The 18,267-nt window shown below is 30.4% G+C and overlaps 2 protein-coding genes across 6 annotated transcripts in view; one reads left to right on the top strand and one right to left on the bottom strand.

The window, feature by feature from the left end:
• Window positions 1–18,267, top strand: part of LOC145318738 (uncharacterized) — a 372,001-nt gene that overhangs the window by 60,026 nt on the left and 293,708 nt on the right. The gene's annotated exons all lie outside the window — the stretch shown is intronic.
• Window positions 1,031–18,267, bottom strand: part of LOC145318730 (uncharacterized) — a 90,109-nt gene continuing 72,872 nt past the window's right edge. For both annotated transcript variants that reach the window (XM_080160218.1, XM_080160217.1), the window contains exons 21-27: window positions 16,942–17,021; window positions 9,818–9,904; window positions 8,609–8,687; window positions 8,005–8,045; window positions 7,642–7,692; window positions 7,292–7,381; window positions 1,031–1,163 (exon numbers count right to left, since the gene is read on the bottom strand). In XM_080160218.1, coding sequence (XP_080016344.1) covers window positions 1,157–1,163; window positions 7,292–7,381; window positions 7,642–7,692; window positions 8,005–8,045; window positions 8,609–8,687; window positions 9,818–9,904; window positions 16,942–17,021 — 435 coding nt within the window. In that variant the 3' untranslated portion in view covers window positions 1,031–1,156. The remainder of the gene's footprint in view (window positions 1,164–7,291; window positions 7,382–7,641; window positions 7,693–8,004; window positions 8,046–8,608; window positions 8,688–9,817; window positions 9,905–16,941; window positions 17,022–18,267) is intronic.

Here is an 18,267-nt window from a genome sequence, read left to right as displayed (position 1 = left end):
AGACAAGATAATGTATTATGTACATCACTAATAATGGTAAACAAAATTACCCCTTAGATACATTACATCCATAATGATGATAAATTTTTTTTAAAAAGATTAAAATTTTTGGTTGAAAAGTTTTGACTATGTTTATTTGAACCAACAATAAGGATTTGTTAAAGTCTCCTAAATGAGATAACTTGTTCATAAAACTTTGGGTACCAGTATAATTTACAGTCAAATATCCCTTCCATTCCAGATTAAAATGGGTAATGTTTTCACAGTTTTGTGGGGAGAACTAATTCAGCATTTAGATTTTTCCCTTTGGCCCTTTTTTCTCACACACACACACACACTCCTTCACACACTTAAACATACACACACACTTACCCACACACACAAAATACCCACAAACACACACTCAAACATACACATACACACGCTCACACACACACACTCTCACACTCTGAAACATGCACACACACACATACCCACACTCACACAAACACACACAATTTAAAATGTGATTAAGAGTTGAAGGGAGAGAATAATTGAAATGCCGGCAGGGAAATTTTGTAAAATTGAATTATCTAATTTTAGAAATTTCTTATGTTTAAATTTAAAGTTTACTAGTGGCTTTGCATCTAGCCTCTAGGGGCTTCACCTCAATTATTTAGGGTGGTTCGTGTTTTTGTATTGTTTGAGGGGATGGAATTGTTACAACTTCCCAAAAATAGCTTTAAACCACTATAGGAAAAGTATCTTAACTTCTAGAGCATAATCTAGTCTGTTCAGCGGTTACTGAGGTCTTTAGCATCAGACAGACGGACTAACATACAAACATCGAGCTACTTTATATTATAGATTTGTTCTTATATTGGATGCGTCCCTTTCAAGAAGGGAAATACTCAAGAGATCTTAATGTACAGACTAAACTATTTTATTCCATTTAATTACAGTATTGTCGTCAGTGACGTTCCTTGGGCTGGGAAGGCATAAAAGCAGAGTATGAAAAAGAAGAACCATTGAAAAAAAAAACAATTTAACATTTTTTGCTGATTTTGAACTTCAATGAAACAATTTTATTTTTAAAAATCTACATATATAAAAAAAAAGCTACACAATTATTGTGATTTGAATTATCTGTTTGTTCCTCTCAAATCATCAGTTGATCTCAATACCTGAAATTAAAAATAGTTTAATCAAATAGCATCCTATAATTCAAAGAAGTTAGGGTTTTTTTTGGCTTAAGCTTAATATTTTAATATCTATTGAACCATTTGATGGATAAAAAGTAAAAGAATAGAGAGGATGGGGTTATTTTTCCCCAATAAAGTTAAAAGTCTTCCCTGGACCTAAGAGAGACTTCCCTTTAAAGGTTTGATTGATTGATTAGCCATAGTTTCTTATGGTTTGGACCTAAGTAGTCATGGAGTAGGCTGAGACACTTTTGTCTAGCCACTAGGGCAATCAAGCTCCACGTTCAAGCACATTACGACTTGACCCGCTGTCTCATGAGAGCTACTCATTATTACCTCACCCTCGCCGAGTATGGCAGGTGTGGCGTGATTATTATTGCGAATGAGAAATTCGAGTCAACATACGGAGAATTCAACTCTAACTCTCACCACCGTAGCTCAGTGTGTTACCCGGCGCCCCTCTTATGATTAGCGAGATTATTCCTTACGAACAGACAGACAGACAAATATAGCGTAAAAAGTTGTGCGTAGTACAATGTTGCATCTACGCATCTTTAACCGAATGCGGTCATTTTTTTATATTTATTTGTGCATTAAAAAAGAATATATTTAATTACTACAGGAAGATTCTATGTCTGTATTTGTTCCATGGAATAATATATTTAGAATATTTGTTTATACATTTATAAAGAAAGTATTTAATTACTACAGGAAGAGACTATGTCTATATTTGGTCCATGGAATAATATATTTAGAATATTTATTTATATATTTATAAAGAATATATTTAATTACTACAGGAAGATTCTATGTCTATATTTGGTCCATGGAATAATATATGTAGAATATTTATTTATATATTTATAAAAAATATATTTAATTACTACAGGAAGATTCTATGTCAATATTTGTTCCATGGAATAATATATTTAGAATATGTGTTTATACATTTATAAAGAAAGTATTTAATTACTGCAGGAAGATACTATATCTTTATTTGGTCCATGGAATGATATATTTAGAATGTTTATATATACATTGATAAAAAAATTTGTTTAATTATGACAGGAAGATTCTATGTCTATATTTGGTCTATGGAATAATATATTTAGAATATTTATTTGTACATTGTTAAAGAATATATTTAATTACTGCAAGAAGAGACTATGTCTATATTTGGTCCATGAAATGATATATTTAGAATGTTTATATATACATTGATAAAAATGTGTTTAATTACAACAGGAAGATTCTATGTCTATATTTGTTCCATGGAATAATATATTTAGAATATTTATTTATACATTGATAAAGAAAGTATTTAATTACTGCAAGAAAATTCTATGTCTATATTTGGTCCATGGAATGATATATTTAGAATGTTTATATATACATTGATAAAAAATGTGTTTAATTATGACAGGAAGATTCTATGTCTATATTTGGTCCATGGAATAATATATTTAGAATATTTATTTGTACATTGTTAAAGAATATATTTAATTACTGCAAGAAGAGACTATGTCTATATTTGGTCCATGAAATGATATATTTAGAATGTTTATATATACATTGATAAAAAATGTGTTTAATTACAACAGGAAGATTCTATGTCTATATTTGGTCCATGGAATAATATATTTAGAATATTTATTTATACATTGATAAAGAAAGTATTTAATTACTGCAAGAAAATTCTATGTCTATATTTGGTCCATGGAATGATATATTTAGAATGTTTATATATACATTGATAAAAAATGTGTTTAATTACAACAGGAAGATTCTATGTCTATATTTGGTCCATGGAATAATATATTTAGAATATTTATTTATACATTGATAAAGAAAGTATTTAATTACTGCAAGAAAATTCTATGTCTATATTTGGTCCATGGAATGATATATTTAGAATGTTTATATATACATTGATAAAAAATGTGTTTAATTACAACAGGAAGATTCTATGTCTATATTTGGTCCATGGAATAATATATTTAGAATATTTATTTATCTATAATACAAAGTAGCTTGATGTCTGTCCGTCTGTCCCAACCCTCCCAAAATAATTAATTTTAAAAAGAATTAAAATATATATATCATTGTTCTTGGTGAAATTCTTTTAAGATTTTAATCTTTGAAGAAAGTCTGTCCCGTCCGGTGAAAATGTTAATTATTTCACTTCTATTCGAGAAGTTCTGAAGATTGATCTACTATCTACTATACAACCGTCGGTCTGTCTTTCATGCTTTAGGTTTTCATGAACATTAATTAATTTATGATTAGTTAATTTTGTCCTTCTTTCTGCTTTGTATTTTTCTTACTTTAAAACCTCACTAACTTTGCATTTTTTATCCTTGTTAGTAGCGAAGCTACTCTATAATTCGAAATGTCCGTCCGTCCGTCTGTCCGTCCGTGTAAGACAGAATAGGGGAAACGTGATTTTCTCGGCTCCTATTAAAGATAGACAGCTGAAATTTTTTGACAATATTCCCATTATTAAGAAGGACAATTAACTATAAAACATCAAGGGCGGTCGGACCCCTTTTTAGCAGGTTTTAGGCTATTTTTGTATGTTTCACATTTTTCTCCATATCTTCAGTGTTTATGGTCCGATTTTCAAATTTTTTTCAGTTATAGATATGAGAATTAAATTTCCCGTCGTTTAAAGAAATCATCCATGACGGCCAGACTGCCTTTTTGCAGGTTTTAGGCTATTTTTGTATTTTTCACATTTCCACCATATCTTCAGTGTTTATGGTCCAATTTTCAAAATTTTTTCAGTTATAGATATGAGAATTAAATTTCCCGTCGTTTAAAGAAAACATCCATGACGGCCAGACTGCCTTTTTGCAGGTTTTAGGCTATTTTTGTATTTATCACATTATTCTCCATATCTTCAGTGTTTATGGTCCGATTTTCAAAATTTTTTCAGTTATAGATATCAAAATTAAATTTCCCGTCGTTTAAAGAAAACAACCATGGCGGTCAGACTGCCTTTTATCAGGTTTTTGGCTATTTTTATATGTTTTAAATATTTCCCCATATATTTGGTGTTTTTGGTCCAATTTTCAAACTTTTTTGGGATAAATACAATTTAAATCCTTTTTTACGTATTTCCATCCACGATTTTTTTGTGCTTCGCTACTTATGGATGTTGTCATCCTTGTTTTATTATAAATAAAACAGAACTTTAGTATAATTGAACTGAGCGCCGCACTGTTTCTTTTATCTAAATGCATTGAAGGCTACCTGACACTTTATCTATAGTTATCTTAGATTTGGTCAGTCTTATGTACTTCTCAGGGTAACGGGGATAGGAACATTGGTTAAAAAAAATTTATAAAAAATTATTTGTAGAAAGTTAAATCAAGTAGAAATATCAGTTCATTAGACAACAAATAGGTAATGTATTTATAAATTTTGGGGACCAGTACAATTTACACTCCATTATCCCCTCCCTCCCTGGCTATTTCCATTAACCTTGTTGGTATAGAACTAATCTCATTTTGATAACATACCCCATACTTGCATACTTCCTATGCAGAGATCTAAAGGGATAAGACAATGGCAAATAAAATGATGTACATGCCCATTGATAATACACAAAATTATCCTTCTGTAGATTAAAATTGGTGATTAAAACGTTGAAACAGTGAACTCAATGAACGACTCAATCAAAATTCACTGAAGTACCCAACTAATAAGAAAACGTTGTTATAAAACTTTCGGGACCAGTGTAATAAACAGTCCATTATCCCCTCCCTCCTTACTTCCTATGTGTCTATAATAAAGGCTGCGCCCCTACATGAGTAATGATTACACCCCCTCCCCTCCCATTACAAAATTTTAGCCTTGTCCTGTAAGGATATATATGAAAAAAAAAGTTGTATGGTTACTATGCTTTAATTAAAGATAATCTGCTGCTTAACGCATATAAACCATAACAAAGAAACAAAGAATTATTATTGGGGGGGGGGGGGGATAGGTAAATGGTAAAAGAATTAGAACGGTTTATGGCTATTTTTGGCTCCTATGGAATTCTTAACCCCTAATAGTTATTTATATATTTGAAATGTTTTTTGTTATTCTTAATTTTTCTGGAACGGCCATTGAACATAATTGATAATAGTTTTTACTTATGTAATTCCTATTATTATATGTAGTACATATCCTATAATTATGTATACTATTATGCAATGGATATAGAATACGTGGATATTGTGACAGGGGACTTTGTGTCCCAAATTTAGGTTGCTAATATAGTCCTCAGATATTGGTCAAAATGTTCCTATGTAATGGAAAGTCTTAAAAGTGTAGGATGGGGGATATAGTTATATTAGCTGGCTGGAAGAAATATTTCATCGGAGTTATGCGAGAATCTCTCACAACATCCAGGTATTATATATAACCATTATACTATCTTTATCTTCCTTTAGATAATCTAATAATGATCTTACATAAGTTCATGTGTTTAGTGTACTTTTTTATACATATTGAGATAAAAAAATTTACTTTTTAGATTAATTAATTTTTTCCTACTGTCCGGTATTTTATAAATTATGCATCTATCTATATATCTGTTTATCTATGTATGTTTAATAATTGAATCTATCTTTTAATTCTCACTCTAAATATACATTGATGAATCCGCCATTCATTTATCAATCCACTAATCTATCATTCTATATTTTAATTAATTTATTTCTCTATCTATTAACCTGTTTCTACTCCTAGGTTTAAGCCCCATGACCAAGAATTGTAAGCTTCCAATATTTTTTTTTTATTTGTCCACCTATCTATCTATTTATCAATCCAGTAATCTATCTATTTATCAATCCAGTAATCTATCTATCTATCAACCTGTTTCTACTGCTAGGTTTAAGCCCCATGACCAAGAATTGTAAGCTTCCAATAGTTTTTTTTTATTTGTCCACCTATCTATCTATTTATCAATCCAGTAATCTATCTATTTATCAATCCAGTAATCTATCTATCTATCAACCTGTTTCTACTCCTAGGTTTAAGCCCCATGACCAAGAATTGTAAGCTTCCAATAGTTTTTTTTTATTTGTCCACCTATCCATCTATTTATCAATCCAGTAATCTATCTATTTATCAATCCAGTAATCTATCTATCTATCAACCTGTTTCTACTGCTAGGTTTAAGCCCCATGACCAAGAATTGTAAGCTTCCAATAGTTTTTTTTTTATTTGTCCACCTATCTATCTATTTATCAATCCAGTAATCTATCTATTTATCAATCCAGTAATCTATCTATCTATCAACCTGTTTCTACTCCTAGGTTTAAGCCCCATGACCAAGAATTGTAAGCTTCCAAAAGTTTTTTTTTATTTGTCCACCTATCTATCTATTTATCAATCCAGTAATCTATCTATTTATCAATCCAGTAATCTATTTATCTATCAACCTGTTTCTACTTCTAGGTTTAAGCCCCATGACCAAGAATTGTAAGCTTCCAATAGTTTTTTTATTTGTCCACCTATCTATCTATTTATCAATCCAGTAATCTATCTATTTATCAATCCAGTAATCTATCTATCTATCAACCTGTCTCTACTGCTAGGTTTAAGCCCCATGACCAAGAATTGTAAGCTTCCAATAGTTTTTTTTTATTTGTCCACCTATCTATCTATTTATCAATCCAGTAATCTATCTATTTATCAATCCAGTAATCTATTTATCTATCAACCTGTTTCTACTTCTAGGTTTAAGCCCCATGACCAAGAATTGTAAGCTTCCAATAGTTTTTTTTATTTGTTCACCTATCTATCTATTTATCAATCCAGTAATCTATTTATCTATCAACCTGTTTCTACTCATTGGTTTAAGCCCCATGACCAAGAAATGTAAGCTTTTAATAGTTTTTTTTTTGTCCACCTATCTATCTATTTATCAATCCAGTAATCTATCTATTTATCAATCCAGTAATCTATTTATCTATCAACCTGTTTCTACTTCTAGGTTTAAGCCCCATGACCAAGAATTGTAAGCTTCCAATAGTTTTTTTATTTGTCCACCTATCTATCTATTTATCAATCCAGTAATCTATCTATTTATCAATCCAGTAATCTATCTATCTATCAACCTGTTTCTACTCCTAGGTTTAAGCCCCATAGCTAAGAATTGTAAGCTTCCAATGGATTTAGACCTCAGCTCAGGCCGTAGATTTCCATCCCTGAAATAATAATAGTATAACATAACAGCCCTGTTCACCCCAAATAACTTTGTTGACACACAGTTTCATATTATCTAAATGTCGACAATTGTTTCTGTTTACTTACATTACACTAATATTAAATTCTTTCGCCTTTTAGTTTCTTTATATTTTTATTACAATTACAGCATGCTGTTGTAAAATTGAATAATGCCTTAAAATAATTTTGATTGGCGGAAAAGATAAGGCAAAATATATTTTCTAAAGGTAATAATTATTACCTATAATTATTAGATCTTCTGTTTAAGTTACTTCTCTCTATTTCTTCCATTCTACAAAAAAAAATATTACTTTAACAAGCATCACAACATCCATAAGTAGCCAATTACCTAGTTTTGGATAAAATAAAACTAATCAAATATGAATATACAGAGTGGGTACTTTTGACTGGTACCCAACGTTCTTTAAAAACTTTAAGATATTTTATAATTATTAAATGGTTCAAACAAGAAGTGTCCAAAGTTTCTCACCAATTATTTAATTTACAAAAGGGTTTATTATTATTATTATAATTAGGTATATCTCTGTTAATATGAGACACAGCATGAAAGCAAACGGACAATTATATCACATTGAAATTCAACCTGATACTTTTTTCTGAGCCATATCTTCTTCTTAAACTCTTCTGAAACAAAATAATAACATTAAAATTATAGTTTCTATATCCTTATGTAAAAGTGAAAGGATCTTTGTCTGTCTTAACCGAATGATCTCTCTAACCCCTAAACCGGCATTATTCTCCTTTATAGGGTAGTTTCTCATAGTTACTGAGCAGATTTATAACTATTTGGGGGGAGGGTAGCAACACCCTCTCTTAAGAAAATGCAAAAAAAAAAGATAATTAACCCCATGAGGCGACTAAAAAATGGTTTTTTTTGGGGTATACAGCTAATCTTAACATAGATTGTTAAAATAAATTCTAAGGAACTCCTAGAGGCCTTTAGATATGGTACTTACTTCTACTATGTATGGCGCATTACATTACGAATGAAATTAGATAGATTGCCTTCGATAGAAACAGTCGCAACTTATTACAATGCATTCAAAAGGTTGGTTGTTTATTGGGTGTTACTTAACCTAATTACCCAAATTTAAGTTGGCATGTAAAATCATTATAAGATTATTATATTCTTGTTCAGAAAATACAATACATTTGGTTCGAATAATGATCATTAATTATTGGCTAACCTGGGATGAATGGATGGACCCGTCAGAATTTGTTCTTGTCAGACTTTTAAATCCATCATGGAGTGAGTCACAGCTTCGACTAGATAGATAGATAGATAGATAGATAGGTCGATAGGTAGATAGATAGATAGATAGATAGATAGATAGATAGATAGATAGATAGATAGATAGATAGATAGATAGATAGATAGATAGATAGATAGATAGATAGATAGATAGATAGATAGATAGATAGATAGATAGATAGATAGATAGATAGATAGATAGATAGATAGATAGGTCGATAGATAGATAGATAGATAGATAGAAAAGTAGATTAAGATAAAATTATTAATTGATTTAATGTAGGTTAGACATTAAAATAACATTCGACATGTAATGGTGAATATATTTCCTTTACAGGGGCTGGGGAGTGTGGCACATATTTTGGGGGAGTAGCTCCCACTCCCCCTCTGTTTCTTAATTATTTTCATAACTAAATCTTTTTAGTCAGAGCTTGCTAAGGCTAGGAACGCTAAGAATTCTTAATAGTGTTATCCCTGTTATTATGTGAAATCTATATCTATTTTTTTTTTACTTTTTCCACAAAATTGTTAATAAACCTTGCTAATTAAGTTTCTAATTTTGTAAAACCTTTTAATTAATTATTCAAATAAAAATAAACCGAGCATATAACCAAATTTTAGCAAAATCTACATTTTATACAAAAATTTTAAAAGATGAATTATTAAATATAAGATCTTTATAAAAAATCAAATTTATTAGGTAGATAAATATCATGAAAAATTAGATAGGTAATTAATTGAACCAATGGATAATTTTTTTAAAAATAGAAAAATAGACAGAAGGACAGACACTCATAAAAATAAATAGATAGCAAGAAAGATAGATAGATTGTTATCATTGTTTACTGTTATTTAATTTAAATAATTGGTTCATTAAGTTAAGTGTCTAAACGTTCCAACCACGAATTGTAATCTACAGAATGGGTAATTTTGTGCATCTTAGTTTGGGATGTACATAAATTTATCTGCAAATGCCTTATCACTTTAGATCCCGGCATCTAGATATTAAGAAAGATGAACAGATAGATGGATATAAGTTAAGATAGTTAGAAAATTTAACTAATAATATAATTAATTAGTCAATTACATAGATGATAGATAGATAAGTTACAAAATAGTTAGAATTTAAATTAAATATGTATACCTAATTTCTCTGATAAGACTGCTGGACCGCTTGAGATTGTGTTGGCTTAAAGCTACTCTAAAGGATTCATTTCTTGCTGAATGACGGCTGCAAAAAAATATTTTTACCTACATTTTAAAGCAAGAATATTTTCATTGATTTAACAGATTTTAAATGTAGAAGCAACGCAATATCCACTGGTCGCCGGAAGGGAAAAGCAGTTTTTTGAAACAGGCTCTCTGAGATTATTACAGATTCTGATATATACATATATAGACTAATGAAAAATGCAAAAAAACAAAATCAAAAGCGTTCCTTCTTGGGAGAAAATGCGGGAAAAATATTTTAGCTATTTTTAACCTAAAATTCACATTGGCAAGCCTATAAAAAAATATACACACATTTTAACATGTCATTGCTCAGCACCTAGAAGTGGTAGAAAAATGCTACACATACCATTGAAAAGCTCATAACCTCTAGTTTTCATATTGGTATATAACGTTTTTGTACTATTATTAGTTTTTGAGCTATCCTCTGAAGTATACACAAGTTTTAAAAATGCAGTTTTTTTCTTGAATTTTAGGTTTGATACTTGTTACCAATCATATTTGAAGTTTGAATATTTCTTGAAAAATATTAAATAAATCAAAACTAGGGTGATTTCGTAGTGAAATATTACTGTTTATCAATATTTTGTAAATATTATTTTCCCGTAAATATATTAAAATTTCTTAATATCCCATGTACCCCGGAAGTCCAAACTTCACACCTTTCTGTATATTTCCTAACACATAGAAGGGGAATATTTAAATTGAAAATCTGAATATACTAATATATATTAACAGAGGGTAATATCTTGTTACCTTCTCAGCTGGTCAACAAATATTAAAAAATATGTTTTAATATTTCAAAACCCGCTAAATTAGAATAAGGTTTGGTGAATATATTTTTGATGTATATTCACTAAATCTCGTAAGTACTGAAATAAATATAATCTATTTTTCCTTATTCCGTTCAATTTTGCTTCGACTCTTATACATTTATATTCTGATTATTCAGTTCTGACACTATACAAGTGTTAATGTCTTTTTGTCCTACCGTTTCAGTGCTTTTATGGATGTTGTCATCCTTGTTAATTATGTTTTCGTTGGCTTTAGATCTTAGGGACTTTTATTGAATTTTGATTGGTTTGTTCATTTAGTTCAGTGTCTAAACTTTTCAACCTCTAATTTTATCTACAGATGGGGCAAGACTGTGTCTCATCATTTATCGGCCATTGTATGTTGTCATGTAAGTGTAACTTTTTTCTTTAATTAAGTGTATTTTTTTTTAATGTTTCTTCCAATGATTTTAAAAGTTAGTCATGACTTGACTTGTTGTTTGCCTTTTTTTCAATATGAAAAGCCACAGAGACTATGGCTGCCGAACCCTGAATGAAAGAAAAGCTTTTCTAGTATGGCTTTGAAACCAATTAATATCCGCTGCATTTTCCATAATTTTCCACGGATATTAAAATAAAAAAGTTTGCATCCTTTAATACACCAATTTATCAGCCATTGTCTTATCAAAATTAAACTAGGAAACGGCTATACTTTATTTATTCCACTCCTTGGGGGGGGGGGGGGGGGGGGGCTATAAACATAGATATCATACGTGTCCTGTGACTTTACAAAGCCGGTCCAGGATATCATATTCTTAATGAATTCCGGCGAGGGGGGGGGGGTTGTTTTACAATGATGCATAAATGATGAAAATTAGCTATTTATCTATTAATTATACATTTAATATATTTTAAGTACAACTACGGACAAACAGACATCCTGTTAATTTTAATGTAAAACAGTAAACACACATGAAAGAAAGTAGGGGGGGGGGGGGTAGTATTTATCCGTATCATATTTCGCTTTACCATAGAGGGAAAGGGGTTGGCGTTGCGTTGGGATAGGATAGGAGGATAGGACATTTGAGGATAAATTTAATTCCCCTCTCATCTCTAAATATAATAATATAACTATTCATTATCATAAACAGCTTTCCACAGACATTAAAATTCTTTCTTATTATTATTTGATTAGAATTGAAAATATCCTAAATGCCTACACCAATTTATCAGCCATTGTCTTATCAAAATTAAAATAGGAAATTTATTTAATATTATATATATTCATAATTCTCCTCCTATTCTATCTATTCTTAATGAATTCCCGCGGCTTGGGGGGGGGGGGGGGAGGGTTTACAATGATGCACCAATAATGAAAATTAGCTCTTTATATAATATACCAAATACTCAAGTTTTTAAAATTTTGTCTTATTTTTCTACATAAATAAAAGTAAATCATTGTGTTTTTTGTTATATTTAAACATTGCTATTCAATATGTTTCTTTTTATTTAAACATTTTTGTACGAACACCGTGGCTGACCCAAAGATCAAATAACAATAAATAACAACTTACACTGCATTTTAAAAGCAAAGCTTTTCTATAATTTTCTATAATTAGGGTCGGTTAATTAGAGTCTTCCAAAAAAATTAACTTACAATTTTGCCCTGAATCTTTAAGTGTTAATATCCGCTTTTATGGAAGAAGAAGTTATAAAAAATCCTTGTTAGTTCCAAAATGAGGGTGGGGGAAGGGGAAGATAACATGACACCTAGGCTTTATAAGTTAACCCCCCCCCCCCCAAAAAAAAAAATAAAATCCCCTATATGACGATTGATATATATGATTTTGAGTTTTGACCCATCCCCCCCCCTTCCCTATTTAAGAAGGGTTGACCAAAATGAGGGTGGGGGAAGGGGAAGATAACATGACACCTAGGCTTTATAAGTTAACCCCCCCCCCCAAAAAAAAAAATAAATCCCCTATATGACGATTGATATATATGATTTTGAGTTTTGACCTCTCCCCCTCCCCCCCCCCCCCCAAGAAATAACAAAAACATATGGTAATAGATAAAAGTTCCCCTTCTAACTAAGCGAAGCTTTTCTATAATTTGTATAAAAGGGTAAACCGTAAATGGATTAATTAAAATAAAAGATATATGTTGGCGTCGGCTATGAAGGCTTTTGGCCCGTGTTTTACAGACGGACAGAATACTTACTTATAATTTTGATTATACTAAATATACTTATACGTTTATGTTAATGTTTTGCATTAATGGATATTGTCATCCTTGTTAAAAATTTTCCACTCCACACATCCCAAATAACAAGCCGGAAGGTGATAATAGAAAGTTATAGTTATTAAGGAAGATTAATAATTTTAGCAAAAAAATAACACAAGTTCCCAAAGTTTTATAATAGCGTTTTCTTATTCGTTGGCTTAACAACTTTAGAGTTTTATTGAATTTTGATTAGTTGTTTCATTAAATTGAGTGTCCAAACGTTTCAACCGCTAAATCTAATCTACAGAAGGGGTAATTTTGTGTATCATCATTGGGGATAGACATCAATTTATCGCTCATTGTCTTATACCTTTAGCTCCTTGAACTATATCTGTTATCACCCTAGTAAAGCTATTAATCAAGATAATAAAACAAAATAATATCAATCATATTTATTTTATATAAAAAAGAAGTATTAAAACAATTTTTATCAGAAGCAGTTTTGGGAAATTCGCATATTTTGCAAATGGAGTATTAGTAGAAAATTAGGATCATGGAAAGAAAAACGAAGTTGCGGGCTTCATCGTACGTTCACAGTAGCTTATGAAGATTAGGTTAGGTTAGGTAAAGTAAATTTTAATGATTACCCGACAGGGTTAGAAAATATGCACCGCTTTTTGCTTCTTATAATTTCGGTATTTTTTAATTAACGTTAAGCTACAAAAAAAGCCAAGAAAGTTCTAGAAAATATGCCAAGGTTCCGTGATTCCTAATCATGCAAATCACATGATATTTAGCTAAAAAATATTTTATATTCTGTCCAGAAGGGTAGTGAGATATTACAGAATTTTAATATTTTATATCCCCTATATTTTGGACTATTTCACACCTCTCGGACAAGGGTCAGTATATACTCGTATATGGAAATATAATAATAAACCCCTTACACCCGATATTATCAGACTTTTTCCCACGGACCCCAAATAAAACGAAAATTAGCCGTTTATTGCCCTAACTTGAACATTTACAGAGTCAAAATAATATTTGAAACTTCACATATGACTGCTTGTTACACAAACCTTTTTCAAATTATATTACTTAGCACCTAGGAGTTATAATTATTATTAGTTATATAATTATTTTATATAGGTAAAATTGTATATTTTGGGTACTTTCAATTTCAGCTGAATTAAAATTTGGCTTTGAAATGTGAATAGTTTGTAGTAAGAACCAAGGAGGGAGGGGGGAGATTATACACTTAAAGGAAATGAAATTCAGTATAAATTTTGGCCCTGGATGTTTTTGAGCTTGCTTTTACAGTTATTAACCTTTTTGTAAAATCTCTTATATGATTAAATCTACCAGTACAACTTTTAAAATTGAATTTTGGCACTTTTCTTCTAGGGGCCAGAGGGTTAAAACAGCCCCCAACACACTAAAATCTAAGGTCTGAGCATATATTTTTTAATGTAAACCTTTTTTTACATAATTAAGCTAAGTTGTCACTAAAGATTTCATTTTGTCACTTTCCTTCTTGGGGTTAGTGGGATATAACACCCCCAAACACTAAAATTTAAGGCTTGAGCTTATTTTTAGAGAAATCAAGATGATTTTTTTAATTTAAAATTCATTCTCATAATTGAGATAAGTAGCCACTAAAGATTTGAATTTGGCACTTTCCTTCGGGTAAAATTACTCCTTAAACATTAAAATTATATCTCAGTATCATATTTTTTCCTGGCTGTTTGGACTTGTTGACATAGTTATCAACTGATTCTTTTTTAACATATTCTTATATGATTGGATCTACCTTTAAAGCTTTAAAAATTGAATTTTGGCACTTTTCTTTAGGGGCTTTTGGGGTAAAAAAGCCCCCAAAACACTAAAGTTGTAAGTAATGAGATTATTTTCAAAGATATCAAGCTATTTTTTTAATGTAAACATTTTCACATAATTGAATTAAGTAGTCACTAAAGATTTCATTCTGGCACTTTCCTTCTAGAGTCTAGTAGGGTAAAATACCACCCAAAATAATTATTTATTTTCAAAGATATCATGTAGAATTTTAATGAAAACTTATTTCACATAATGAAAAAAAATAATTAAGTCCTTGAAAGAGAATGTCTAATTGAAATCTATAGTGATTTGAAAAAAAGTATTCATTAACAAAATCAGCCCGATCTTTTTAAAAATAAGCCCAGAACTTAAAGTTTTAGTAGTTTTGGGGGCAGTTTTACCCCACTAGTCCATAGAAGGAAAGTGCCAAACTTAAGTTTTACTGGTAGATTTAATCATATAAGAGATTTTACAATGATCAGGTTTATAACTATAAGAACAAGCCAAAACATCCAGAGCAAAATTTTATACTGAATTTCATTGCCTATAAGTGTATAAACTCTCCTTCTCACTTTGGATTGTATAAGTTTACAATTGGGGGGGTGTTTCACCCCACTATTCCCTAGAAAGAAAGTGTTAAAATAAAATCTTTAGTTGATACTTATCTCAATTATGAGAATAAATTTTAAATTTAAAAAATCTCTAAAAACAAGCTCAAGCCTTAGATTTTAGTGTTTGGGGGGGTGTTATACCTTATTAACCCCAAGAAGGAAAGTGCCAAAATGAAATCTTTAGTGGCTACTTAGCTCAGTTATGCAAAAAAAGGTTTACATTAAAAAAATTGGCTTGATATCTCAAAATATATGCTCAGACCTTAGATTTCAGTGTGTTGGGGGCTGTTTTAACCCACTAGCCCCTAGAAGAAAAGTGCCAAAATTCAATTTTTAAAGTTGTACTGGTAGATTTAATCATATTATAGATTTTACAAAAAGGTTAATAACTGTAACAACAAGCCCAAAAACATCCAGGGCCAAAATTTATACTGAATTTCATTTCCTATAAGTGTATAAACTCCCCCCCCCCCTCCCCTCCCTCCTTGGTTCTTACTACAAACTATACACATTTCAAAGACAATTTTTAATTAAGTTAAAATTGAAAGTACCCAAAATATACAATTTTACCTATATAAAATAATTATATAACTAATAATAATTATAACTCCTAGGTGCTAAGTAATATAATTTGAAAAAGGTTTGTGTAACAAGTATCAAACCTAAAATTCTCAAGAAAAAACTGCATTTTTAAAACTTGTGTATACTTCAGAGGATAGCTCAAAAACTAATAATAGTACAAAAACGTTATATACCAATATGAAAACCAGAGGTTATGAGCTTTCCAATGGTATGTGTAGCATTTTTCTACCACTTCTAAGTGCTGAGCAATGACATGTTAAAATGTGTGTATACTTTTTTTACAGGCTTGCCAATGTGAATTTTAGGTTAAAAATAGCAAAAATCTTTTTCCCGCATTTTCTCCCAAGAAGGAATGCTTTTGATTTCGTTTTTTGCATTTTTCATTGGTCTATATATGTATATATCAGAATTTGTAATAATCTCAAAGAGCCTGTTTCAAAAAACTGTTTTTCCCTTCCGGCTATCAGTGTATCTGCTATCAATGCAAATGTATATTTTAGCCACTTGAATGAACTTGGAATAAATAGAATTTTTAACATTGCACTCAAATGATTAGGGGAAATTTTTATCTATAACCATATTAAGCAGTCCTAGGATAAATGCAGGAATCCGAAACGTCGGAGTGGACAAACGTCGGAGTGGACAAACGTCGGAGTTGACACTTAACCTAACCTATTTTAGACCATCTTATAGGTTTTTTAAATGCCTAACCCCTGCGGGGGGCTTATTTGTACATTCATATCTTAACCTAACTCAATCTGTATTAAACTATTTATTTAAATTAATATTTTATTACTCTTGCGTTTGTCAACTCCGACGTTTGAGACTCCTGCGTTTGTCCTGGAACCTATTTAGCTTTTAATATTTACTATTGTGCTAGCAAATTAGATAATCAATAACTATCTTTGTCACTTTGCAAATAGCTTATTTTGTTTTTGTAATGAGATTGGTCGAACGAACATTTGCATACTAAACTATCGAGTAGCTGTGCATAGTTTGAATTGGTATGTCACCTGAATGTTCTAGGTGGAATAAGAGGTTTAGGTTTAATGACAATATCTTCCATAAACAAATCCTCTGTCTCTTGTTGGGGCTAAAAATAGAAAGTTTTATAAGTTATCCGAATCCGATTAATATCCGCTGGATTAAACCCGGTTCTTAGCCACTCTAAAAAAATCAAGTATCGCATCATAAAAACCATAAAAATAAATCCAGTTTTTTTGGGCCCAAGCATGATTTTCAATTTACTATCTGCGAAAAATTATCCATATTACGGTGCGATAAATAACTATTTCCTAAAGGCTCTGAATCCGATTTATTTCCTCTGGATTAAAACTGGTACTGGGCTATACTGAAAAATCTTAATAAGGTAAAAGAAAACAGACGATATCTTGATGTATATCTCCTTTAATGATAAACAAAAGTTTCCCTTCTGCTACTATTACTCATTAAAAAGTTTGTACACTGCTCTTTGAAAGTATCCAACGTTTTATAAGCCAAAAAATAAGATTTCATGTATATAAAACTTTGTGTATAATTTTAATTTACAGTCTGATGTCCCCTTCCTCCTTGGTTATCAGCTATTTTACAACATGAACATTGAATAACTATACTTAAAACTGTAACTGTTTTGTTCCTAACTTGTCATTGCTGCGCTACTTATGAATGTAATTGTCAATGTTTAGTAAAATGTATTGTAGAAAAAAGATAAGTTTGAAAACCAATTTAAAATGCAGTAAAAAGTTAAATGTCCTATAATAAATTCTTACAAAAAAGCTATAATTTATAGATTGTATAAAAAAAGAAGTTATATTGTATATAATAAATTCTTACAATGAAGCTATATTTAATGCTACAAATTAAACGGTACAATTTATAGATTCATAATTATTTTTTTAAAAAAAACTCCTATTATGAATTAAAATGGGGGGGGGGGGTAATCTTTATATCATATAGGCAAGGACGACCATGCTTATTAATTTTTTGGGGGGGGAACGGGAGGAGGGATAAAAATTCAAACTTCAAAATTTTAGGGCGAGTAATTACCCCTGTACCCCCCCCCCCCTCCCCTTATAGGACGTCCTTGGGTTCAAGAAAAGTATATTTATTTAGAATTGTTCTTTTCTTAAAAATACTTTTCTTTTTATCCATGCCTTTTTAAAAGTTTAAAACTATTTTATTGCAAGGAATAGTATTTTTATTACTTTTTTTAGATACTGCACATAAATTCTTTTAAAAATATAAGCTTAAATTGTTTATTAATTTTTATAAGCGAAGCTCCTTTATTACTTACTAGCAGCTACGCCCCCTAGAAGCCTCTAGTGGCACTTTAAATGTTT

The sequence above is a fragment of the Acartia tonsa genome, chromosome 5 (assembly GCF_053477335.1).
Source record: "Acartia tonsa isolate MP-2025a chromosome 5, ASM5347733v1, whole genome shotgun sequence".
NCBI classification, from domain to species: Eukaryota; Metazoa; Arthropoda; class Copepoda; order Calanoida; family Acartiidae; genus Acartia; species Acartia tonsa.
Note: the sequence above shows the minus strand (reverse complement) of the source record. Positions and strands in the feature narration are given on the sequence as shown.